Here is a 25,947-nt window from a genome sequence, read left to right as displayed (position 1 = left end):
CCCGCTCTAGACTCACTTCCCGACCGTTGAGAGCCGGGGTATGAGGTGTGGGTGGCCTCTTCTGCCTCCTCTGGACCATCATTGAAATCGGTACAGGAGGCCATTGTCGACAGTGAATCAACCTCCCACCCTGGGGCAGGGGCGGCTGCCGGTGGACTGCCGGCCCGGGGAACAGGCCTGTCCGGTTGGATATTAAGGAGCAGCTCCTTCAACTCCTCAAACTGGGATGCCAAGGTGTCTACCTTGGTAGCCAGATGGTCCTTCTTCCTCTCCTTGCTGTGCGGGGCATGACGGTGCGGAGACCCTTTCCGCCGCCTGCCTGCCTGTGGAGGGACACCAGATGGGGGCATCCGGTCCTCTGGCTGCTGCCCCTCCACTTCAGCCAGTCTGGCCAGCTTCAGATCATGCGGCATGAAACTGCAGTTTGTGCACTGCTCCTCTGTCAGCCCCTGCCTTAGGTGTGCTACACCCAGGCACCTGTGGCATTCGTCATGGCCATCGTCGGGCAACAAAGGCACCGCGCAGGCGCGGCACGCATGTGCCATGGCCAGTATGTAACGGAGCGAAAACACTCCGGAAGGAAAAACAAAAAACACCCACTAAACGTGCACGCTTTGGGAACTTCAACTCAGTTACTGTGGAGCGAAAGCACCCCTAGTAACAAACAAAAAACACCCAAAAATGGGAAAGAGCTATAAAGCTGAAATAAATATTATAATACGATCCACTATAGGGAGACAGTTATAATTTCAACTCAAAAGAAAACACCGTAAAGAGCGGAAACACTCAACAGGTAATCAAAAATTCTTAAATCTGCAACATAGGCTGTTCAGTTTACTGAAACATGCAATTCAACAGAAAATGCAAATTAAATATATATATATGGCGTCTTTCCAACTTAAATAATAAAGAGACAGAGACCGAAAACAGACTCTGATTACTATACCAACCTGTGCGTTTCCCACAGCGTGGCCGCGCAAACACTGCTCTGCTGGGGAGCTATGTTGGTCTTCGGAAAGAACAGAAAATAGCGAGCCTTAATCGCAGCCCTTGGAGGACGCGACACGCGAAGCTCCAACCTACTGTAGGTTACAGGGCTCCCTGCGAAAAAGACGATGGTTTAGTAGTTTGTTTTTTAGAACCTCAAACCTGCAACGCGTAGCTTGCGAGAAGATCAAAGGGAAGTCATTAATGACGGCTGTGGGCTTATGTACGCTGGCTACTGCGTTCCACGCCCACCGTCATTATGTCACAGCTGTGACTTTGTTGATATTAATTACTCGACTGCACGTGCGTGAGACGGATATATCCAGTGTTAAGCACTGCCTCTGGCAGTCAGGAAGGATGAAATAGAAGTGTATTTTCGGACAGTTAACCACTTAACCACTTGTGAGCTGTTGTTGTGAGCTTGTAGATCTGCTATTTTCAGTTCCCTGTTGAAGACCCCTGCTATATAGTAGCATGGTTAAAATGTTTTCATGTCACTTGTGTCAATGTGCCAGTAGTTTGTTGATGTTTGACATTATAGACATAGACACTGGGCGAGATGCTCAGCTTGACAAAAAACTCACTTAAACTTTCAAATAATAACGATGTTAAGTTTATCTCTTACTATATACCAGTAAGAATCTGCTTCTCAGAATTTGGTGAGAACGGTTAAACGACATGATTTTGTCACTATCATGTAAGTGACTGGTCATTATTCCAGTGTGAGTGTGAGGGGCGGGCCAAGTTTCTAGTGTCTGTAAATATGTAAACAGTCGGCAAGGCTTCATCATAAGTCAGGTTCATGTTCAAGTTTAAATTGAGCGTAGCACTGGTTCATGCTGGTGTAAATAGAGTACAGTTATGCTCTGAGTCGACCATCCATCGGCGCTACCTTCAGCCATCATGTCCTATGTGCCATAGTTATTCACTATTAAAACTAACTTGATGCTGCAGCTGAACCGGACAGTCTGGACAAAATCTATTTTGCAGCTTCTTATTGCCGTCTCATGCCACATTCACTCATTCCTCCCTGTCCTGTCCTCAATGGGTCACAGTCCATTGTTCAGTCCAGGATGCAGGAAAGGGTGTGTAGGGGTGTTCAGCTATTGCCCTTGGAGTCGAAAGCGCGAATTTTTCCTGTTTTAATGGGAGGTGTATGGAGCTACAGAAATGGTCGTTTCCTTATCTTTGTTTTGAAATGGGAATATATGTGAGAAGATAATGTAAGCTCATAGTTTAAACAACACTAATATCGGGGTGCTCGATGGTCCAATGGTTAGGCGTGTACCACATAGGCTCTAATGCCTGACAGTGAGACCCCGGTTCAACTCCCAGGCGGGGCGGATCATTTGCTGCATGTTGCTCTCTCCCTGTTTCCTGTCTGTCTAGTGTCTACACTTTCGCTATTAATAAAGGCCCAGAAAAGCCTGGAAATATAATTGGTAGACAAATCAATGTATGTCATAATTGCATAATCGGGAAGGTAACAAGACCAACAGTCTAAAATTTCTGCTAGCGGCCAGTAGAGGCTGTGATGCTCCTTACATGCAGCCAGACCAAAGTGGTTTAAATCGTCCGACATCGCCATTCTTGGAGCCCCACACTCTCACTATACTAGTGAGAGAATTATTTTTAGAGGCCGATTTTTGGGGACGGGCATATATTCTATGGAGGAAGACGCACTAAAGGAAATGCATTGGGGTCACCAACATCAGTAGGGGTCATCCTGCAACCCATCCACCCATTAGAGTTTGAGATATCTTGTGTTGTATGCAAGTGGAACATTTGGCCTAAGTATGGTGCTAGACTAGGAAATGTCATGGTGTCACCAATAGCTGTAGGGTTCAATCCTCCAGGGAGCATCAAGAGGCACAGAAAATTCCATAGCAACTCAGCCAGTAGTTTTTGAGACATGTTGCTTGGGACCAAAGTGATGGTCTGACAGGCAGTACATCACATACTTGGAGCGCCCCCTCTAGCAGGGCTAAACACCTAAACTCTGTATTACAGATCAGATATATGATATCGGATTGTGTTAACAAATCATGGGACACAATGTATCACTTCTTCTCTTGGTGTATGTGTGTATATGTATGGAATCAGTTGGGTCTTGTCCAGGGGTCTTCAACTTTTTTCAGCCCAAGGCCCCCCTAGCTGAGAGAGAGGTGAAGCAGGGACCCGCCCCACTACATATTGTATAAAATGATGTTGCAGATTAAACTTTTTCATGGATTTCGTAGATAGCTTCATAGACTTGACATCACTGTCAATGTGTAGCGTTGAGTTGGATGCATGTTAATGTGTATTTTCACTTTTCAGATAGTTAACCACTTAAAATCTCAACTTGCACTTGATCTGCTCTCTATCCCCTCTACCCCACCAAACCTCTTTGCCAAAAATAGCGGATCTAAAGCTCATGTTGTGAGCTTGTAGATCTGCTATTTTCGGCTAAAGTTCTCCTCAGAATAGGGATGCTAGGGTTCAAGAGGTTAATGTAAAATAAAGATCCTATCACAAAAATATTTGGCGGCCCCCCCTGTAGTAACTCTGAAGACCTCCTAGGGGTCCCCCGACCCCCCTGTTGAAGACCCCTGGTCTTGTCTATATGATCGTGACATGGGAAAGTTTTGAAGGCCTTGCAGCTGTATATGTGCGTGAGGGGTCAGCCATTTAGTGCTTCTAGAGGAGCAGCTGCAAGCTGTCTCTGTGAGAGGGTTGGGGGGGGATTGTTTAGCTTTGTCCCCCTCTAAAGCCAGACATTTGCCATTGGTCCATAAAGGCCATGGAGAGAGAGTTCTGGCTCTGTGCCTGCTCACGACAGCCGACCCGCCACCTCATCAGAGAGATAGGGTTGGGATCCGGAACCACCGTAGGAACCCGGATCCGATTCCTAACATCAAGGAACCGGAATCGGTTCCATCACATTTGGAACAGTTTCTGGAAGCGGGTTTTATCACACTGATCAGAGCTGGTATGTGGATGTCACGTCTGCTATACAATTACAATACCAGTGGTTCTCAAACCTTTTTATTTCAAGGACCACCATAACCCTGAGAGTGTACGGGGCCATTTGTACACTCTCAGAGTTACAGACCTGTAAAGGTTCCATTTGGAACCCCCTATAGGAATCGTTAAGTGGAACCATTAAGGAATTGGACCGTTAAGAGGGAATCGTTAAGGAACCAGAATCATTTAAAATCCTGAAGGATCCCAACCCTACGGAGAGATCCACTTGACTCTTAATATTCACAATGTGGCTCCTGGGCTTCAGCATCAGCACCACTGCTATTGAAGCCTCCTGGCTAAGAGGATTTGGAAGATGGCCTGAAACCAAGCCATCCCACATTTCATAAGATCATCATAGCTCTGAAGCGTGGAGGAGGTGCAAGCACAGTATCTGGAGCTAAAGGCCGTATATGTACTGCTGTGCAAGGCAATCATTAAGTTTTTAGACGTTGGACTTAGTTTTAATAGGCACTACTGCTGATGAATTTTGTGCTGGAAAAATGTGTTTAGGGACTAGGAGTACTTGTGCATCATAATAATGATGCACTTAAGCCAACAATTTTGTTGGCAGTGATTTGAGTTTTTGGATCCTGATTTTAGAGGAGCATTTTCTTTGCTGTGATATTCACAGACAAGGTACACATGCCTAGAATGTGTGCAGTGAAATTAATAGGTATAATTTGACCTCAAAACCTTGAGCATCACATAGGAGATGGTATCCACTTTAACTCAACCTTCAATCATGTCCTTCCCTTTGATTGCATTATAAAATATCTCAATCTCCATGTCCCATAGGACGGTTGCTGCGGAGGTCCGGAAGCAAGTGTCCCGGGAATATGGGTCCCCTCAGCTGACGAAGAAACGAGGTGGAGGACATCAGTCTGTAAGTCAGCGTGTGTGCACAGGGAAATCCTTAGTCTTAATTTAACTCTGAGAGTATAAACCTAGTACAGAAAAAACCCTCATTGTTAATTGACCTCTGACTGTGTAACCAATGGTAACATGGTTAACATAGTAGACTATGTCATACACTCTGGATGTTGCTGTGATATGTGTGCATGTGGTGGGAGCAGTGCTGTGTAATGACAGTGTTAGAGAAGATGGAGGTTGCTGAGCGAACTGAGATAAATTAGAGACTTGACAGGTTGAAGGCAGGCTGCAGAACACAGACCAATAATTTGAGGTACCGTTGCCCAGCAAATGCATAGTCCAGATATTCTCCATTTGCATGAAGGAGCTGGCTCTTGTTGGCTCAACATTGTTTTTTACTATCAAATTACTACATTGTCTAAGCTAGAGAATAGGCTGTATCGTCGTGACAGATTTGCAGATTAAACAATCTGACCGTGGCTAAGCTAAGAGGGAGACACAGGAGCATCTCTCTCTAAGATGGAGTTGGTGTGAAAGTGATATTGTCACAATGTCACGAAATTGATATTGTAACCATGTCACGAGACAGGTCACATAGGTAGAACTGTGCCGAGTGAAAGGGGAAGTATGTGAGGTGCCTGGACTTTAATCAACAGAGAGATTTATTTGACTCTGTGTACACAGATTTGACATCGGTCTCAGCGTCATCAGCAGACATTCAGCGAACTGCTCATGGACACTCAGCTAAACGATGTCATTCCAAGACGGACACATTAATCTGATTAAAATAATCTATCCCTGGCAGACGGAGAGCATCGCCTCACTCTGTTGCTCCTGTTTAAGTCTAAGCCTGCTCAGTCTGTAGATTAGATGAACCGGGCGAATGTCATATAAAGCCATTGGTGCGTTAATAGCATTAACGTTGACTGGCAGGTGCCCCTGACGGAGGTTGTGGAGCCCGTGGACTTCGAGGAGTATGTGAGCAGTCACGCTCCTGGGCCGGAGCCCGGCCCCCTGAGGCAGCTGATGGAGTTCCCCCAGGATGACCTTGAGCTCCTCCAACAGGAGAAAGAGTGTACTACACTGGAGCCCCCGCTTCCCGAGGAGGAGTGAGTCTCACACTGTCTGCAACCAGTGGTGGAGGAAGCACCCACATTGTGTACTTGAGTAAAAGTAGCAAAACCACAATTTAGTAATACTCTTGTTACAAGTAAAAGTAGCAGTATTCAAAATATACTTAAGTACTAAAAGTAAAAGTACTCATTATGCGATCCATGTATGCGATCCTTTGAAAATAGCAGATCTACAAGCTCGCAACGCGTCGCAAATCCTCCAGTAAAGTAAAAATACCTCAAAATTGTACTTACAGTACTTGAGTACATGTACAGTACTTTGTTACTTTCCACCACTGTCTGCAAGACGCTCTCACAAAAACACATCTGGAGCATTAGCGTCACCGGAATGGAGGACACACATCACGCCACATACGAGGAAGCCATTTTCCATGTCTGTAACATCATATAGACATAAATATTAAAGACCCAGCTTTGGTTAATTATTAATGTGTATTTTTCTGTGTATAGCACTCTAGACCCCAGAGTGAGAGATGCCTTGGCGGTCTACACAGATGACTGGCTCATCATTCAAAGAAAGTAAGTAATGACCCACATGTGTCAGTTATTGTTTAATGATGATAACGCATCACTTGGCCCATTACCAGTGTGAAATGATTGACAGTAACAGGAGGATCACTTCTGTTATTATGAGTGTTCTTCAGTACTATAGTGCCACCTGGTATGGATGTTTGTCTGTTGCTTTAAAGTCACGACTGCTGAACACATTTGTTCAAAGATTGTCGGACAACCACTTGAGAGACTCCATACATCTACATTACATATAATAACAATATGCTAAGGCTGGCAAGGAATATCACTTCAAACACCAGCCATGTTTTGTATGGGAAATATAGGTTGCTGCCTTCAGGAAGGAGATACAGACTTTGAGACTTAATCTAGAGTCTGGCCAGGCGTAGGCCGACCGGTGGACATTGCTTTTGTCTTCATGTTTTTATGTATGTAATTTATTTTGTTCTGTTTCTGTGTTATGTCAAATATGTGTATTATAGTATGTGTTGCATACATGGCTGCTGGGTCGCAAGACGAATTTCAGTTTGAGCTGATAATAAAGTAATCTCGTATCCGCTAGGTACCACCGCTACAGTGCCACGTACACACCCCACAATTCTGAGCGTCAGCGGGAGAGACAGCGAGGGCTGGTCAAACAGACGTTTGAACTGGACGAGAGTGCTCATGCTACCGAACGCCACGACGACCAGGTTAGCCGGGAGGGATGGGAATGGTTTCCACGATGGTGTGTGGATGATACACATATACCACCAATCAACAGCAAGAAACAGACATACACCTAACATACAGTACAGCACTGGTTTTCATGTCAAGGACCCCCAAATTGATAATGTGTTTGGCCGTGGACCCCCATCTGAAAATGTTTTTCAAATTCATGCAAATCTTCCCAATACTTTCAAGATATATATATTTCTTAATTAAAAAATAGCACTTTGTGCCGCGATGTGAGCTTGTATATCTGCCATTTTTGAACAGCCACATTTGGCTGGGGACCCCCTGGAACCCCCCCCTCGAGGACCCCTAGAGGTCCCCGAACCCCACTTTGAGAACCACTGCAGTACAGTACGTGTGGTTGCCAAGAGTAAACCACTAAATATCCACAAGTAATCATATAGAAATTCATCAAACTTTGAATTCATCAAATGTTTAATATTACGTTGCTGGAGGCCTAAAACCACCAACCTTCCAGGGTAGGCTCTGTTTGCTCAGCTTCCGTTTTAAGTTTCAGGCTCTGCTGAGCTACACCGCCATTTGCTCTGCTATGTGGAACCCCATGAATCACATAATGTGTGTCTGGGGTGGGGGTGGACTTGTTTAAGAAGATGAATTGCTATTACATGCTTTACGCTAAGTTACCATAGACACGATCATGCCCTGTACAAGCAAGTGACATGGGACGTGAAATCCTGCCGCAAGCTGTGTTTGAGTGTGAGACATTTAAAAGGTTCACTGAACCAGAGTACATCCCAAGCAGGACGGACGATCATAATGATGATGATAATGAATTTTATTTTATTTGTATAGCGCTTTTCAAAACAAAGTTCCAAAGTGCTGTACAGAGCGAGGTTAAAAACAACATAGACAACAAAGCAAAATGAATAAACTGTTTATTAAACTAATAACAACATGAGAATTGATTTAGGTCTTCTTGTCAAAATAATCTTAATTTAGACCAGTCCCCTAGAGGGGGAAATTTGTTAAATTGACACTGTCGGACACAAAGATAGTTCTTCTCACTAGTGGGAAAGACCCTCTCGGTGGAATGCTCTGTGGTTGCCAAGCTGATCATATGGGGAATGTGCAATGAATAACAGACCAGGGACTCTGTTCTCTTAGACAGTGCAGCTCGTGACTGCAGCTAATGGGATCTGCAGTATCTTTTCCCCATTACTGTATCTATGAAAACATCTTATGCTGTATTAGTCTGAGTCATCATTACGCTTACAAATTACAGCGCTGCCCGGAAGATACAGTATAGTATACCATGAGCTCAACTCACTCCCTCATTCTTGTGGTGTGTGTGTGTGTTTCTAGGATGATGCAAAGCGGCGGTCCGTCTCCCTTGATGACACACCACGTGGCAGCTGGGCCTCTAGTATCTTTGACCTCAAGAACTCCTCCCCGGACACCCTCCTGCCGTCCGTTTTGGAGCGCACGGCCGCAGAGGACATGGACCGCCGCAACGCAGAAGCCCGCCTGCAGGGGCGCCATCCTGACTTGCTTGGCCTCTACCCGCCTCCCGACGAGGTTTGTTGCGCCTGCAAACGTGTGTCATATATCACACTTCTGCTATCGGTAATCCACCATCAGAAAGGTTGGCCCATGCAGTTGCTGTTTGTTCAGATCACGGTCACTGACCGTTCCCATACAGAGAATGTCAATAAGGGTTGGAAACCCTCCAATGCCCAGGGAACTCTTTGCCACCCCCCACCTTCCAGCTCTTTAGATATTCCTCATGCCTGATTTATACTTCGTGCACTGAAAATAGCAGATGTACAAGATCACAACGTGTCGTGATCTTGTAGATCGGATATTTGCAGTGTGCGACACCGGTGTGCAACTAATGTATAAAGCAGGCTTTATTGCCTTTTCTTTACCACTGTGTGCACACTACTGGGGTGAATATGTTGCCATGACATCTGTGTAAATGTTGTGATGTGTGTGTGTGTGTCAGGATGAAGCGGTAGAGAGGTGCTCTGTCCCTGAAGTGCCCAAGGAACACTGTGGTCAGAGGATCATGGTTAAATGTCTGTCCCTCAAGTGAGTAACATCTGAAATGTGAGAACCTTTTGTTCATACACACACTAATCCATCACAAGCCCCGTTTATGTGAATGCTCTTGTACTTTTTTTCAGATTTGAAATAGAGATTGAGCCAATATTCGGGACACTTGCACTGTATGATGTCAAAGAAAAGAAAAAGGTACCTTTTTCAGAAAACTTATTTTGGTGTGAAATGGGGGGCTAAGTTTACCCGCTGTGTTTATCTTTTTGCTAAAGTACTGAAGTAATGCTGAGCTCATGCTTGACTAATTGAATTACCCCCAGACCCAGAAAGCTTAAGTGGCCTTGTGGTTTAAATCACAGAGTCAAAAGTGAATTAAAATCCCTTGACATGCATTTCCACTCTCATCTGTACCCCCCCCTTTTTCACCCCTGTATCTCAATGCTACCCTCCCCCGCAGATCTCAGAGGACTTCCACTTTGACTTGAACTCGGATCAGATGAAGGGGCTGTTGAAGCCTCACACACCTCACACAGCCATCTCCACTTTGGCCCGGTCCGCCATCTTCTCCATTACGTACCCTTCTGCTGATATCTTCTTGGTCATCAAGGTGTGAACTTCATGGTTTATTACCCACAACAAACAGCACTCAACAACACTGCAATGTAGATGTTTTCAATAGTTCCCTCTTGACGAACAAAGAAATGAACCCTAACACTTCAGTATACTTTAGATATGCTACTTTGGTTATTCTATAAATGATATACAGTATGTATCAGTGTCCTATTTCATCAGCTGTTTAACAATAGGTTCATAACTTGAGTCCTGGGTTTCTTTCCAAAAGGAGATTTTCTCAGGCTTATGGCATATAGTTGTTGTTGTTTTGTTTGTTTGTTAGTCTGTTAGTCGTTCATTGTTTTTGAGGTAAAGCGTCCTTGGGTTTATGAAAGGCGTTATATAAATTCAAGCTATTATTATTATTATTATACACGTTTCCTGTTCCGGTTCATTGCCCCATTGCTTCGTTTGATTGGCTCAGCAGGAAATTTGAACCGGAAACACATGAAGGTGTCATGTGATTCTGCTGCTGAGCCAATCAAACGTAGCTATGGGAAGCTGAACCTGAACAGGAAATGGGTATGCCACCTTCTAGAGACCTGGGACTACAGTTATGCCCAGAGCCTATAGTATATGAAATAACAAGTTGATTCCCTTGACATTTATTTGCAGTTGTTTCTTCCTGTTGTTTTTTCACTTTAGTTTACCTCAAATCTTTTCTGATTATATTTTATTGGATCTTAAAAAATATTTAAAGCCCTTTGTGACATTGGTATTGAAAAGTGCTGTATACACAGTTACATTTATATATTTATTTGAAATATTTATGCATTAGAAGTATTGATTTATTCATTGTATAATATGTTATATCAGTTATATCAATCAAAGTGAACATTCAGCACCTTGGCTGTTACTTTGTATCATGGAATTGTTCACATTCAGATATACATGTGACATTTGGTGCATTGTGGTCTGGTGTTTGTGTGTTGCAGCTTGAGAAAGTCCTTCAACAGGGAGACATTGGGGAATGCTGTGAGCCGTACATGGTCATGAAGGAGTCTGATTCCTCAAAGGTAACTAGACTTCTAAAGTGTTTTTTAAACTGTCGCAGTGGCACGGAGGTAGCAGCCAATGGGCATGCAAGACTGTGTGTGTGTGTGTGTGTGTGTTATGTTTGGGCACAGCTAGCATTACTCAATTCTGTCTCGACAGCTGCAATATTTGCGGTCCTATTTATTTTTGACAGGTCCATTTGTCCAGTACGCTTAATCAGATGTTTGCTTTATAACTGTCACTTTCAGAGCAGTAGAAATGCCCTGATGTGGTTTATTGGTCACTCGCTCTCGTGTTTTGTTTCTTGGAGTTGCTTTTTCTCGAACCACAAATGTTAAGAAAGTGACTTAGATAGCAGGTTGTTTTGATGACAAATGCTAGATTCATTGTTTGGTGTCCCAGTTTTGTTCTCTTCTTTCATTTTAACTCTACAGTATTTATGTGTCTGCCTTGTTGACTATTGACTAAAGCTCAAGCTTATACTCTGCTCATTTCGCACTTGTAAGAGTGTCTGCTAGATGCCTAAATTGTAACAGTATATCATCGCTGTTGGGTGGAAACCCTGGAATTGGGAAAAAGAACCTGTGTTCCAATGGATTCAATGTAGTGATTATTCAGTCACAAGCTATTGCTAATTCTTTTTGGTTAAATATTTATAAAACTCAGACAGACTTAACCACTTTCACTTTTAAACTATGTCAAAATCGCAAATAATAACTAATTTACGGGGAAAAAACATACAAAGTTGAAATATGGAGATACAAGGTTTCTGCTCGACGGCAACGATTATTAAACATTTGTGTGTTTGTCCCTGCAAAGCATAAGGAGAAGCTGGAAAAGCTGCGTGCGCAGGCAGAGCAGTCTTGCAGTCGTCTGGGCCGATTCCGCATGCCTTTTGCCTGGACGGCCATTCACCTTCTCAACATTGTCAGCAGCGTTGGAGGCCTGGATCGCTCCGATCCAGACTCTGACTCTGGTACAGATTACATCAGTTTCTCATCCCTGTACAGTACACACACACTGCATCTGGCTAATGGACAATATAAATATTGGCTGATATCCGATTACCATTGAATTGCGTTTTCTTTTTTCAAATTGTCAGTCGACCAATAACAGTATTGCAATACACGTTTTCAGTAGGTAAACAACCAGTTATACAGTAACTGTGATTGTGCGTGCAACTTAAAAAAAAACATTGCATTTTTTTTATCTGATTTATTAGGCCTACTGGTGCACATTAGTTCAATCAATGTAAATGTAGTATTTTTACTTAACTTGTTGACCCTTTTGAAAGCTTCCCCATAAAACACTGATTCATTCTGCAGCCTTCATCACAAAAGGCTTTTTAGCTTCACATTCAGTCACATAAGTATTATAAATTAAACTAGAAAATGTGCTCCTCGGAGCACAGGTCTCCGCCAGTACTGTCCCTGATTAATCCTGTTTTACCTAACTTCAAAAGATATAAATGATCTTTTGAAGTGACACACCTATTTATAGGTCTCCATTTCATCATGCGTCTCGCTAGCCAATCAAAGCACACCCTTTCAACATATTGTCACGTGTCACGTGAAGCTTGACCAATGTTAGCTTGGTGGACACACGGAAGGACGAAAACGAAAACATAGTCTCCTGGCGGAGACAAATATCAGCTAAAATCAATATATTATTTTTATATTGGTTCAATACGATATGATTAATCGTGCACCCCTAATAAATAGCTTACTTGCATTCAACACACATACCTGCAACTCCCCAATATCTCATGTTTTATCTCACTGCCAGAGCGAAAAGGCCACGGGACATGGAATGAGAGGAAGAAGAAAGGATTTGAGCGGATGAGTGTGGGAGAGGACATGTGTAACTTTGCTACCTTCCGTCCTGCCACCCTCACAGTCACCAACTTCTTCAAGCAGGTCAGTGTCCAGATGTTACCGTAACCGCCTGTTTTTTGGACATGTCATTATAAGCGACTTAAGTTAAATATAAATAAATATAATGGCAGATTATAGATTGGCTATTTTTAAATATATCTTTTAATAGGGCTTATATGGTTAAAGTCATCCAGACTTTGCTATCGGGCCATGATTTTTAATTTGGCTGTTATTTGTGTTTACTTTGGGTGTTTTGTTTGTGTTGCCTTTCTACAGGATAGGGACCACTCATCACACCATATTGGTATTCCCTGCTGATCTATAATAATTAATTAACGTTATTTGAACGTACTCTGCACTTTAAATCAATTATCTCTTGACATTTTCGTTTTAAAACTATTTAATTCCAATAAATATGCAGTTAGAGTAGCTAAACACCTGTACTGACTAACCTGGATTGTTTACGGTACTTGCAGATAAATCACATGTTAACACACATGCAAAACGTGCAGTTATTAAAAGATAACCATCCTATATAGCCGGCATTAGATGTTGGGCCAGAACACAATCAATGGCTAATTTAAAAACTGGAACTTGCGCCAGACTTCCTTTTATATTATACAATCATTACTATATTCCTATAAAAGGTAATAAAGATTTGTAGCGGAACTGTGTTTGTAATTAAATGTTACTGGCGTAGATAGCAATGCTTGTGTAAACATTTAGTTTGAATGTTGCACTTAGATACAGAGAGAAACAATGTATTGTTTACGCCATGTGAAACACCTGCCTGTCATTTACTCTCCCGTGGATAAAAGTATAATAAAAAGTATTCTTCAGGTGGGGATAGATTTTCTATTTGAACATATGTGTATATAGCTTATATGTGGGACTGTCTGATATTGTAAATACTTAAATAATTATAATTAATGAATTATAATTCCATTAATTAGAATAATTACAAATAAATAAAGCAAAATACATTTTCAGGGCCAGACATTATAGCTGGCAGGCCAATTCTGGCCCATGGACCACCTGTTGCCTACCACTGTTATATAGGATACCGTCTTAGCGATGAATACATGATGAAGCACACTTTCTTCTAATGTTGCTGTTATTTGTGTAATGTTTTATGAAATCCTTTGTCTCGGAACTGTATGCTTCATCTACTTTCAGGCTTAACAATATGGCCATCAAGTGGTTTCATTATTTAACATTTATTTGAAAAATATAAATGCTTTAGTGATTACCTACTTAAAAGTACCCAAACTCAAACTCTTTGTTTGTCACATGAAGGAGGGGGACAGATTGAGTGATGAGGACCTTTACAAGTTTCTGGCTGACATGCGGAGACCATCCTCTGTTCTACGTCGTCTGAGGCCTGTCACAGGTGAGCAGCTCTCATATACACATATACGCACAAACAATGAACATTCACAATGATCACAATGTTCACACTTATAATAACCACTTGAACCCTAGCAACCCGATTCTGAGCAACTCCTAAAAGGCGAACATTCAACGATAATATGCAAACGGTTGGCTAAAATAGCAGATCTACAAGCTCACAATGCGTCACGATATCTTTTGGGCTTCTAGATCGGCTAATTTTGGCAAAACGATATGGTGTAGAGGGAGAAAGGAGGGGCAAAGGATAGACCCCTGTGGGACACTGGTTCAACGAAGTATATAGGGTTTAAGTGGTTAATCGCCCCATTGACATTGCTGTACATCAAGGTCTGTTTATGTTATATATGTTATATTATTTTCTTTGTGTGTGTCCCTCAGCCCAATTAAAGATTGACATCTCTCCAGCCCCGGACTCTCCTCACTACTGTCTTTCGCCTGAGCTGCTCCATGTGAAACCCTACCCTGACTTGCGCGTCCGCCCCACCAAGGACGTTTTGGAGTTCCCTGCTCGCTATGTGTACACACCACACACCACCTACAGGTCGGCATGCATGAACACAGTGAAACTCAGGAAGCGTGTGAAATGTTGGATCACAATTGAAAGTTATGTCCGTGTCATGTGCATGTATAAAAACTCAGTTACACCTCTAGTAAATCGTTCTTGTGAAGCAGGTGTTACAGGTGAAGTTTATTTTAATTTTGTATAAATGTCCTCTATTTGTGTTTGGCCAAATGAGGTTTAGACCATCAGTACACTTTGATATACACACAGCAGCCAGCCTGTATAGCCCACATTGTGATTTGTGTGGCTTCGTTTACAAACCGCTCATATACGGCAGAAACTTAATATCCAATTATCGATAGTTAAAAATTGGACAGGTAGGCCATGCCATTATTGTTTTTATTTATTTATTTGACTATGTCATTGTGTAAAACAAAACGATACAAAAATAAGCTTTTGCCATTTAATAACATTACAAAGACACACACTTTGGTGTAAGTATTAATAGATATTGACGTATGTGGTGTCCAGTTTGATAAAAAGATTTAATGTTGTAGCCCAGTTTGTTGATGAGATGTGTGGCTTGCCAGGGGAGTGCAATTAAGTTAAATTCCAGATAGAACGATGACATCATTAACGTCCAGATAGAACGATGACATCATTCATTAAGGGCTCTGTTGATATGGAGACCTCAGCTGTGCTGCATCAGCTTGACGTAGCTTCACTCTCGGATCAGGATGAGAACATGGTGTACTTAATTAAAGACATCACATTAGCTGCTGTTCCTTTTATGAGTTCTGAAATGGTGACCTTTTTGCACCATTTTCTGTAGTCTGGAAAGATGATGGTTGTGACTCTCAAGACTCTGCTTTTGTTTGTCGGTTAAATGTTGCAGAATGTTCAAGATGTGTGAGTGCTGCTCTGCTCTCTCCTACAAAACAAATGACAAAAACAAAACAAAGTACAGTCTGTTATATTGACCACCCCATTAATCCTATACTGTATACTTCGTTGACTGGGGTCCCAGGCCCAGGTATACCACTCCTTTTTTTCCTCTTTTTTTTATTTCTTTTTTACCTCTGCACCAAATCTCTCCCTAGAAACATGGCGAACATGTCAGCATTTGCATTTTCTTAAGCGTAAAGCAGCCACTTTAATTATAATCTGTCAACCACAGCCATTCTGTATATGTCCTTTGACATCTCCGAGAGCTTAAATATGTGGGCTAATGCGCCATTAGCAGCCATAAAATTGAGATGTCTTCTGTGTGTCTCTGAAACGCAGCAGAAGTTGTAAATCGATTAGTCTTATTAACCACTTAAGCCCTATTTTATACTTTGCGTACAGTGGTTTTATAGCCAATCTACCACACAATGCGTGGCATTGCGATGCGGTCTTGTGAACTTGTAGCACTGCTATTTTCTGTACTTTTGAAAACTTAGAAAAAAAGGAAAAGAAAATGGATTTCTTTTAATTAAGTATCACCAAAAATCTATTATTTTGTTTATTAGTATCAATCATTTTTTTTTTTTTACATATGTCAGTTTAAGAGATGGCTGTCCTGTGGAGAGACAATGGGGGGTCAGCTGTCTGTTACCTGTAGCTCCTTGATGGTAGTGGGTAAGGGGTTGTTGATGTAGTTCTCCAGATCGGTCACCTTGGTCTTGAGCACCGCCTCCTCCTGCTCCATGGAGGTCAACCTGTGCTTAGTCATGTTGGTCTGAGCCTGTAGTCCTGCCATCTGGACCTGTCAACAGAAACATCTGTCCAGTACATCTTCTACTCCCTCCCACTGACCATGGTGCAGCTGGCAGCCACAAGTACTGTGTGTATTGTCCTTGTCACTGCCAACCCCCACTGTTTGGTCTTGGGAGGGTGTAGACAACCACGTGTCTCCTCCGATACACATGGAGTCGCCAGCTATACTTCTTGTCACCCGACGGTGAGGACTTTCACCGGGAGGGCGTAACGCATGCAGAGGAACACACTATCCGTCCCAGTTCCGAGTTGGAGGACAGAAATCCCGCAAAAAAAATGACTTTTGTTTGTAAAGTAACTCCAGAACGGATTCAATTTTCATGAAACTTGGTGATAATGATCAGTAGGCTTAGCCAAAGAGATCATTAGCCTTTGGGTCAAAAAGGTCAAAGGTCAAGGTCACAATCAAGAACGGATTGGTGGATTTTGATGAACCTTTTCTACCTAAAACGTAATCATCTCTTCAGCCTAATGATCATTCCCATCAAGTTTCAAGTACATGGTCATAATCAAGGGCAAGGGCAGAAATAACACAAGTCACATCTTAGGTGGAAATGGTGTATCTCAACCCATTAAGACTTGAGGCCGATTCTACAAAAAGCCTTCTAAATCCTAACAGTTTTCTGAAAAACTAATTTTTCTATGTCAGACTTTTTCATGTCAAGTATCCCCAGAATGATGTATTAGACCCCCATCTCAAAATATTTTGTTCCAAAATGTTTTGAAAATATATAATTTATATTCAAAGATTTGCACAAATATTCACAATTTTTCAAAAAATGTTAAGTTTTTTTAATAGCCAAAGTACAAAATAATGGTTAAAGGGGTTAAAATAATAAAATTACACGGATGTTTCCCGGTTTTAATGGGTTAACACTTGTTTAGTGTTGGCGGAGGTATGCACTCTACTGAGTGTAATCTTAATTTAACAAGGTAATTTGTTACCTTGCACAAAGCAGTTACATGGGAATCAAATGAAGACATACTGTAACATAGGCATTGCTTTTTTTAATTGGCAATTTTGACCTTAACCCAAATAGTTGCTTGTACAACTTCTCTGTGTCCCCCTCTAAGAGCCCCAGTTGAGTCTTTCTTATCTGACAGGGATTTCAAAAACTCTGCATAGCACCAGCATATTTCTGCTCCTGTAGAAATGCAGATATACTAGGTGGATAAGAATAGCAGTCATAATCAGATCTTTACTGTGGAAAGAAAAACATCTGGTTGACGCGTTCTGCACGTTTCTTACCTGGAGCCGACCCAGCACCTCCTTGATCTGTCTCTCCACCTCTGCAGCCTTCTCAGTCTCTTTGCCCAGCTGCTGCAGACTCCCCTCATGGTTGCTTACAGATCGACTGATTTGAGCTATCTTAGTCTCGGTGGACTTGTAGACATGATTGAGCGACTCGCTGAACTGTATCACGCCATACGACAGTATGTTGACTTGATCTTGCGGAGCGGCCCCGCCCGCCCTCTTGGTAAGCTTCCGGACTGGGCTTGCAGGGACTTGCCTCAGACACACGGCTACACAAAGCAAGCACAGGGCCCAATGCATCTCGACAGCACCGGCTGGTCACCAACTTAACTGCTGTCTGGTTGTCCGTTTGACTCTGTAGTTCAAAAGCAATTGATCCTTGCCGGCCGACCCTAGAGAATGATTGTCTGATGCAGTCACTCTGCAAAAGTGTTGAAGAAAGGCTCTGTGTTTCCTAGTTATCAGAGTCACACAGAGGTTTGCACAGTGATAATACCCATTTCCTATGTTTGGATGATGGGTGCTGTGCTTTATATATATTGTGTGTGTGTGTGTGTGTGTGTGTGTGTGTGTGTGTGTGTGTGTGTGTGTGTGTGTGTGTGTGTGTGTGTGTGTGTGTGTGTGTGTGTGTGTGTGTGTGTGTGTGTGTGTGTGTGTGTGTGTGTGTGTGTGTGTGTGTGTAATACCATAGTGAAACATTAGCTCAGCTGTGGTCCAATCACTCACTGAACTTGGTCTTCAACTCCTGAAGTACTAATTTTGTCTTTCATGTCCCAAATATGTACATACATAATAATCTCCATTTTATTATTCTTTATAGTAAATCCATGCATTTTAAAGTGTTAATGTGAGCAATACTATAATGTGTCTTGTAATGTGTTTTTGAGTTATGTGATTTTTTAAAATATATAAAGTTACCTCTCAGGGATGCAACAGTTAATTGAACTAAACAATTTATTTGGTAAAAAACAAAATATATATATTGTTTTTTATATGAAATAATGGATAGTTGCAGCCCTACTCTCACTAAGTAAAACCAGCTGTAAACTATAAACATCAGCTACCTTTCTTGTTTGACTTTGATAAGAGCTGAGGTCAGTCTCACCATGAAGATGCCAACGCTAGGTCAAGCTCTCCCTCATTCAAAAATGTCTGCCCACTCAAAGCTCAATATCAATTATTCTCTGATGTCAAGCGTTTATTATGATATATTGTCACACACGTGACTGTATCCTGTTATATCATGTCAATTTAGGTGTCTTTGTGATACAGACAAAGCAGTCAAAGCAAGGTGAAACCAATATGTAGGCTCATCAACAAAGTCCAAGACAGCACACACCTCCCTCCCAATAATACCAAAAACATTGCACGAATATTTAGGTCACAATGACAATTCTGTGTGGAGTTTGTATGTCCTCCCCGTGTCCCCTAGGGTAGGTACCCTCACAAAAAAACATGCAGTAATCCTGGTCTCTATGCTGCCTCCCCCTGGTCAGCCGGGGCGCCTGATGGAGGGGAACTGGTTGCAATGACGTGTTCCTTCCACGTGCTACTGTATGTCCAATCCGGGGAAACTCCCCCCTGTCAGGTGATAAGAAGCGGCCTGCTCACTCCTCATGCATTGAAGGAAGCATGAGCTCAGTTCTGGGCTCTCCCCAGGCTGGCAGAGGGAGAGTAACGCCCAGGATTACATAGGCAATTGGCACTCAGTGAAAAAATAGGTTACAAAATCATGGGATAAAAATAAATAAATATATATAATCTAAATATTATTTGGAGTGATGTGCCCCCGTGGATATTGTTTATATTATTCATATTGGGTGTCGAGCAACTGTATTTTCATATATTCCTGAACAGGTTTTGAAATTAACAGCCAAATTCATTCCAGTGAAATATGACTATGGCTGGTAAGTTATTCAGTTTTGCCAGCTAGTTTAGCCAGTACAAACCATTGTTTTGTGGATTTCTTTGTTCTGAGTGTCCTTAAACACCTAGGTGGATAGAAAATGTTGGCCACAATGGCCACCAAACACTAAATAAAGTACATTTCTACCTCCACATTTGTGTAATGGCATAACATTTTTCTTCCTTTCTACCATCGTTTGTCTCCTTCTTACTTCTCCTTCTTACTTTCTCATGCCCTCTTTTTGTTTTTTTCGTCCTGCTCAGGAACATGCTGTATGTGTACCCACAAAGTCTGAACTTCAGCAGTCGCCAGGGCTCAGTGAGGAACATCGCCGTGAAGGTCCAGTTCATGGCGGGAGAGGACAGCAGTCAGGCTATGCCGGTGAGTCCGTTCGCGCGCTCCACAAATCACGCAACAGCACTGACTCAGGGCAATGGCATCCCACCTAACAAAGAACAGCCCTGGGCCTGAAATATGATGTCTCCTCTTCAGCATTACCTTGCTCAAAACTATGTCCTTCATAAGCCACTTTTTGAGTGGTGCCAACCACTCCTATATCTGACTTTGTCCGTGTGTCCGTATGTATGTATGTCTGTCCAATAAACAAACATTGATGACAACATCAATACAGGGCTCATCAAAGGCACCACTCTCTTTACACAGGGTGTGATTTTTAATTTATACTCGGTTGCACAGTGTGTTGCATGTCCGAAAATAGCAGATTTACAAACCCACAGCGTATCGCTTGTAGATTTTTGGCGAGCGTCACCGCATAGTGTGTGGACGTATACTGTAAATCAGGCTTTAGTTGTATCAGGGAGGGTGCAAGAAACATGTGTTTTGATGGTGGAGGCGTGAGTGACTTCAGCACAGTTTGGCTGTTGAGTAATGGTTTTAAGATTGGAACATGTCATGATGAGATACAAGGCCAACATTTTCTGGGGCCCTAAACATTGATCACTGTGTACACCTCCCCTACAATGTTTTGTTCAATCTCATTGTTATTCTGGCTTCTACTTTTATAGCTGAAAATATACAGTTCACTGATGCTGTGTTCACAATAGCGGCAACAAAAGCTACAAAACAACCAAGCGTGGCCAGCTACATTTCTGCTGAGTCACTGTTGAAGTGTTGCTCAGGCCACGCTGCATAAATGAAAAGGGTATGGTTAAATTGACAGGGTATTGGTTAATGGCAAGAATGAGTTTTTCTTCCATTTACAGAACAAAGCAGAAATTGTGGGGAGAAAGAAGGGGAGAGAAAATGGTGAAACAAACATATGATTGATCGACGCTTTACACAGTGTCATTGGAGCACTGAAAAAAGTTGTCACTTTGTAGCTTCATGACGCTGGCTTCCTTTGAAAATTATATGTACCGGTAAGCAGAGCTGACCCGATAGCAGAGCAGTTAGGGCGCATACCACATGGGCTCTAATGCCTGACAGCGACTGCCCGGTTCAATTCCCGGCCGGCTGAACCATTCTGCATGTCATTCCCTTTCTCTCTCCCCATGTTTCCTATATCTCTCCACTGTATACCTATCAAATAAAGGCTTAGAAAAAGCCCCCAAAATAACAACAAAAAATATATATAATTGTAGCCTGTCACTTTGTTGCCACTAGTCCAGGGCTACTCAACTTAAGATGGCTCAGGGGCCACTCAGCAAAATACCAAAAGTCCAAGGGGCCGCAAGCTAAAAATGACGGTCCTATTTTGGATTTTTCGATTTTGGAACACACACTACACATTGTTATTGTTATAAGAAAATGTACATTTTGACATCATATTCTTTTCACTGGACCTGTTTATTTTGTGTGTATGTCCAGTGGCATCAGTTCAGCAAAAGCCAAGGTATGGCAAGGTTAGGGTTGCCAACTCCCAGAGATTGAAATAAGGGACACCTGTCCTGGGCGCGCGGCAAAGCCGCGCGGCCGAAAAAAAATGGGGGTCAAACCCCCCCAAAAACCCGAAATGCATAGAAAACTATGCATTATACCTGTAACAATTGATGTCTGTTTTTGAAAAAAAAAATAGCAACCCATATATTTGAACGGAAATGTATATTTTTTATCCTGTGCTTAAAAGAAAAAGAAAAAAGATTTTTTTTTTTTTTTTTTTTTTTTTTTTGGGGTTTGACCACAAGGGGCCGCCAAGACGCGCGGGTTGAGTAGCGCTGCACTAGTCTGAACATAACATAAGATAATTGAGTCTTGGTTGAATGCTAGATGGCACTTAAAAGTTGTATTTCTCAAATGACAGACAAAGGCAGGATTAAGAAATGTTTTTTACTGTTTATGATCGTTATGAAGCGTTTTGCAATACTTTATTACTTTTAACACTTTCCCTAAACTCTTAATGCACCAACACACCTACAACACACAATTGGCAAAAATGGTTTAATTTCATGTTCAAAAGCACATTGTAAGTTAAACACTAACACAGTATACTATATCTACCAAAACACTAACATATGTTCTCTTTCAACAGGAACATCATTGCACAATGTCATAAAAACACTAACAGCACTAAAATAGGAATTATTTTGTTGGGTTTAGGAAATGCATTTATTTAGTTTCTTCTTTTTCTTTTGTTCGTTTTTTTTTTGCAAACATTGAATACCAAAAGTGAATAACCCATCTCAGTGTAGCTTTATAGAATGTACAGTTTGCAAAAGAGAAGACAGTAAATCACAGAATTGCTGCAGTAATGGCTTTATTTGCAATCTGAAATTACTGATCGGGAACAAAAATATGCAGTATAGCTGCTGGTCACCATTGTGTGAAAATGCAAAATATACTAACAGAAGAAATAAAAAAGAAAAAGAAAAATTCCTATCCTAATCTGCCCGGTCTTCTGCGTATGGCCACATGTTCTCATTCTCATCCACATCACACCTTATATCTTCTCTGACAATGCACTATGAGAAGAATCTTTTGACATGCTTTTTAGTGTTCAACTGTGATTAGTAATGGACAACAAGAATACAGGACATATATTTGTGTTTTTAATCTACAATATGAACTGTTGTTCACTTCAACTTTAGCCTATACGTTAGGTTTAGAACATGAGGTTATACATGTATGTTCTGACATACAGTTTGACAGCATTTGTATATTTGGCAGTAAAGATCCATTGTTTTGATCTTGGTTGAGCTTGTGTGTAAAAGAAGTTCAAGCATTTTAAAAGAAACATGAGATGTGTTAATTATATAGCCCACACAGACGGATGATGTGTTAATAGTTTTGGAAATGTGACTACAGAAAAACTGATCATAGCGATTGTAAAAAACTGCCATAGAGAGCCCCCTCCGGTGGTTGAAGAGGGACTCTCCCGCTAATGTAAACGGTATGTCGTCACAACAGGTAATCTTCGGGAAGTCCAGCTGTGCGGAGTTCATGAAAGAAGCGTACACGCCTGTCATCTACCATGACAAGTAAGTCTCTGGATTCATTCTGCCTCCCATTTAGACCAGTGGTTCTCAAAGTGGGGTCCTTGAAGGGGGTTCCAGGCGGTCCCCAGCTAAATTAGTTGATATAGCGTCAAAATCAATTTGACCACTTTAACCCTATATTTACTTGGGCTATTCAAACATAGCCGATCTACAAGCTCACATCGTGTCACGATGCAACGCGTTCTAAGCGTGTAGATCTGCTATTTTTGAAGAATTTTGAACGATTTGGAATCGTCTCTTTTAAGAAAACTCTTTTAAGAATCCTCTCGAAATATTTTCAGTTGGGGGTCTGCTGCCAAATACATATGAATTTAGGTGTCCTTGACATGAAAAAGTTTCCCCCTGTCAGAGCAGCACTGCTTCCTCTCCCGTCTAATCAGGTCTCCAGAGTTCTACGAGGAGATGAAGATGAAGATTCCTGCCAACCTGACGGACAACCACCACCTGATGTTCACCTTCTATCACATCAGCTGCCAGCCCAAACAGAACACCCCCCTGGAGGCCCCTGTGGGCTACACTGTGAGTTTGGGCTGGGCCATATCAGTTCAAATCAATCGATGATTTAAAACTTATAAAACGTATATACTCCATTACGATTAATGAACGATTGTTATGATTTATTTTCTTTTAATTGTAGAAAATAAATGGATATGGAATGTATGTATATAATGTGTATGGAAACCGCTATTTTCACAATTTTTGCACGCCACCATTGTACAACAAAGTATAATACAAGGCTTAAGTGGTTAATCAAACTAACCAATTTAGGTGATTATAAAAAATCTATTACAACTATCTATTAGAACCTTTTTGTGTTGATTTGTTGATGTATATATATATTTGGTTAATTTCCTTGTGTAAGTACACTACTGTTGCCATCACCCTCGAGAGGGGCTAGATTCAATACCTCCACCCACATCCTGACTTCCGTTTATAGCGCTTCAAATGTTGCCTTGCCAGGGGTTAAAGACATTCTTTCTCTCCTTCCCTCCACAGTGGATTCCTCTGATGCAGCATGGTCGACTACGCACCGGCTCCTTCAGCTTGCCCGTTTCTGTGGAGAAGCCTCCGCCCAGCTATTCTGTCCTCACCCCTGATGTGAGTGTGTGCATGGGGAACAGAGGGAGACATACGGACGGACGCGTGACTCATAATCGTCTCACTTTGTCTGCAGCGGGAGAGTGTCTGACGGCATTGAATGTCTCCATTACAGGTTCAGCTCCCAGGCATGAAGTGGGTGGATAATCACAAGGCTGTGTTTAACGTGGAGGTGACGGCAGCGTCCTCTGTTCACACTCAGGTATAGAGAGAGACAAGACCTTTTTTTTCTTAAAGTTTTTAACCCATTAAAATCAGGAAAGCATCTCTGTCATTTTAGATTTTTGCATTGGCAATATACAATATGCATATATACAAGCTCACAGCACGTCACTTCGTGCCGTGCTGCAAGCTTGTAGATCTGCTATTTTTGAACATTTTAGTAAAATCTTGAAAGTGTCAGAACTACTGATTTAGAAGGCATTTATAGAATCGGCCTCGGGTCTTAATGGGTTAAAGTTGCAATCCGTAAGATTCGTCATGTCCTACCCGGGATATGAACTCAAGATCCCCCTTGTGAGTGCCAAAACGTATACTGTTGAGCTATTGGGAGAGCCCGTTTGGAAAGGCGAGATATTGCCCTGTGAATTAAGTTTCTTTTATTTATTTTCATGTTTGTTTGTACCTTTTATAGGATCCTCACCTGGACAAGTTCTTCACCCTGGTGTACGTTCTGGAGGAGTACTCGTTCCCTTATCGTCTGAAGGACGTGATCATCACCGAGGCCAACATGGAGGGAGAGCTGAAGGCCAGCATGGCTGCCCTTAGGGGGGCTCTGCTGGATACCTGCGTCCGCTTCCTTCACCAGCTGCTCACCAAACTCATCCTCCTCATCGTCTACCCGCCCGTCATCTCCGGACAAATTGGTGAGCAGGGCTGTCGTACGGTACAAGCAGGGGATCTCAGCAGAATTGATTGATATAGCATCACTTTAACCACTTTAACTACTTATTTTGTGAACATTTTAAAAAGACCTAGAAAAATGTGTCCATAGCCGCCATTTCCACCCACCGTCCATCGCCCTGATTGGACTGCAACTATGGCTACAGATCCCATTGCCTGGGAGGACCGTTCACAAAAATGCTAATAAACTGCTTAAATTTGGGGAAAAGTGAAAAACTGGTCAATTGGTCAACCCACTGAGAAGAAAAATGTGGATCAAACAGGCTGACCGAATGACAGAGGTTTCTTTATTTTATAGTAGGATGGTGGAATATGTGGAATCATTTGGAATTTCTTTACAAATATTCTCTTGTGTGGGTGGGTCCCTGGCACAAAACGTTTTCAGATGGGGGTCCGTGGCCAAATACAATCTTGACAGGAAAATGTTTGAGAACCACTGCAGTACAGCAATTCTGTTTCTTTCAAGAAGCTCTCATGCCCTCTCTCACACCTTATCTGGTCTGCAGTGAACCTGGGCCGGGCAGCGTTCGAAGCCATGTCCCTGTTGGTCAACCAGATTCACAAGAACCTGGAGGGGAATCAGGACCAGCACGGCCGCAACAACCTGCTGGCCTCCTACATCCACTACTGCTTCCACCTGCCCACGGCTGAGCCCCCCATGCACCCCGCAAGTGAGTCACCCAGCTGAAACCTTTACTGCAGCCCACTAGGACTCCATTTCATGAAATGTCATGTAATTGTGTTTCGACGGGTTCCTCACATCTCCCATTATAGACTGTTTCCGGTGGTAAACAATAACACAGCTGCCCTGAATGCTCCAACCTTTGTGAATGTCAGGTTTGCAACCGCTGCCTTGGCAACTGACATGAACGATCAGAGAAATGGTTAGTTAGCTACAATAAGCCTGCAAAAATAGATATATTTTCTTAGCATTACCAGCTCAGG

The 25,947-nt window shown here is 42.3% G+C and overlaps 2 protein-coding genes across 6 annotated transcripts in view; one reads left to right on the top strand and one right to left on the bottom strand.

Annotated features, from left to right (window-relative positions):
• The window catches only part of dock6 (dedicator of cytokinesis 6), a 53,020-nt gene that overhangs the window by 5,320 nt on the left and 21,753 nt on the right, over positions 1-25,947 (top strand). For all 5 annotated transcript variants that reach the window (XM_084072231.1, XM_084072229.1, XM_084072232.1 and 2 more), the window contains exons 2-21: positions 4,789-4,876; positions 5,797-5,972; positions 6,447-6,515; positions 7,069-7,198; positions 8,544-8,756; positions 9,184-9,269; positions 9,365-9,431; positions 9,694-9,843; positions 10,784-10,864; positions 11,664-11,820; positions 12,630-12,760; positions 14,015-14,108; positions 14,507-14,669; positions 19,813-19,930; positions 22,913-22,983; positions 23,382-23,520; positions 23,998-24,099; positions 24,215-24,301; positions 24,734-24,965; positions 25,509-25,673. In XM_084072231.1, coding sequence (XP_083928357.1) covers positions 4,789-4,876; positions 5,797-5,972; positions 6,447-6,515; positions 7,069-7,198; positions 8,544-8,756; positions 9,184-9,269; positions 9,365-9,431; positions 9,694-9,843; positions 10,784-10,864; positions 11,664-11,820; positions 12,630-12,760; positions 14,015-14,108; positions 14,507-14,669; positions 19,813-19,930; positions 22,913-22,983; positions 23,382-23,520; positions 23,998-24,099; positions 24,215-24,301; positions 24,734-24,965; positions 25,509-25,673 — 2,519 coding nt within the window. The remainder of the gene's footprint in view (positions 1-4,788; positions 4,877-5,796; positions 5,973-6,446; positions 6,516-7,068; positions 7,199-8,543; positions 8,757-9,183; positions 9,270-9,364; positions 9,432-9,693; positions 9,844-10,783; positions 10,865-11,663; positions 11,821-12,629; positions 12,761-14,014; positions 14,109-14,506; positions 14,670-19,812; positions 19,931-22,912; positions 22,984-23,381; positions 23,521-23,997; positions 24,100-24,214; positions 24,302-24,733; positions 24,966-25,508; positions 25,674-25,947) is intronic.
• Positions 15,099-17,943, bottom strand: angptl8 (angiopoietin like 8; the record flags this gene model as incomplete). The annotated part of the gene is made up of 3 exons (XM_084071992.1): positions 15,099-15,561; positions 16,228-16,377; positions 17,638-17,943. 3 exons carry the CDS (start codon positions 17,941-17,943, stop codon positions 15,403-15,405), a joined length of 615 nt encoding a protein of 204 aa, XP_083928118.1. The 3' UTR covers positions 15,099-15,402.

Source organism: Gymnoscopelus microlampas, assembly GCF_963454915.1.
Source record: "Gymnoscopelus microlampas genome assembly, chromosome: 11".
In the NCBI taxonomy this organism is placed as follows: Eukaryota; Metazoa; Chordata; class Actinopteri; order Myctophiformes; family Myctophidae; genus Gymnoscopelus; species Gymnoscopelus microlampas.
Note: the sequence above shows the minus strand (reverse complement) of the source record. Positions and strands in the feature narration are given on the sequence as shown.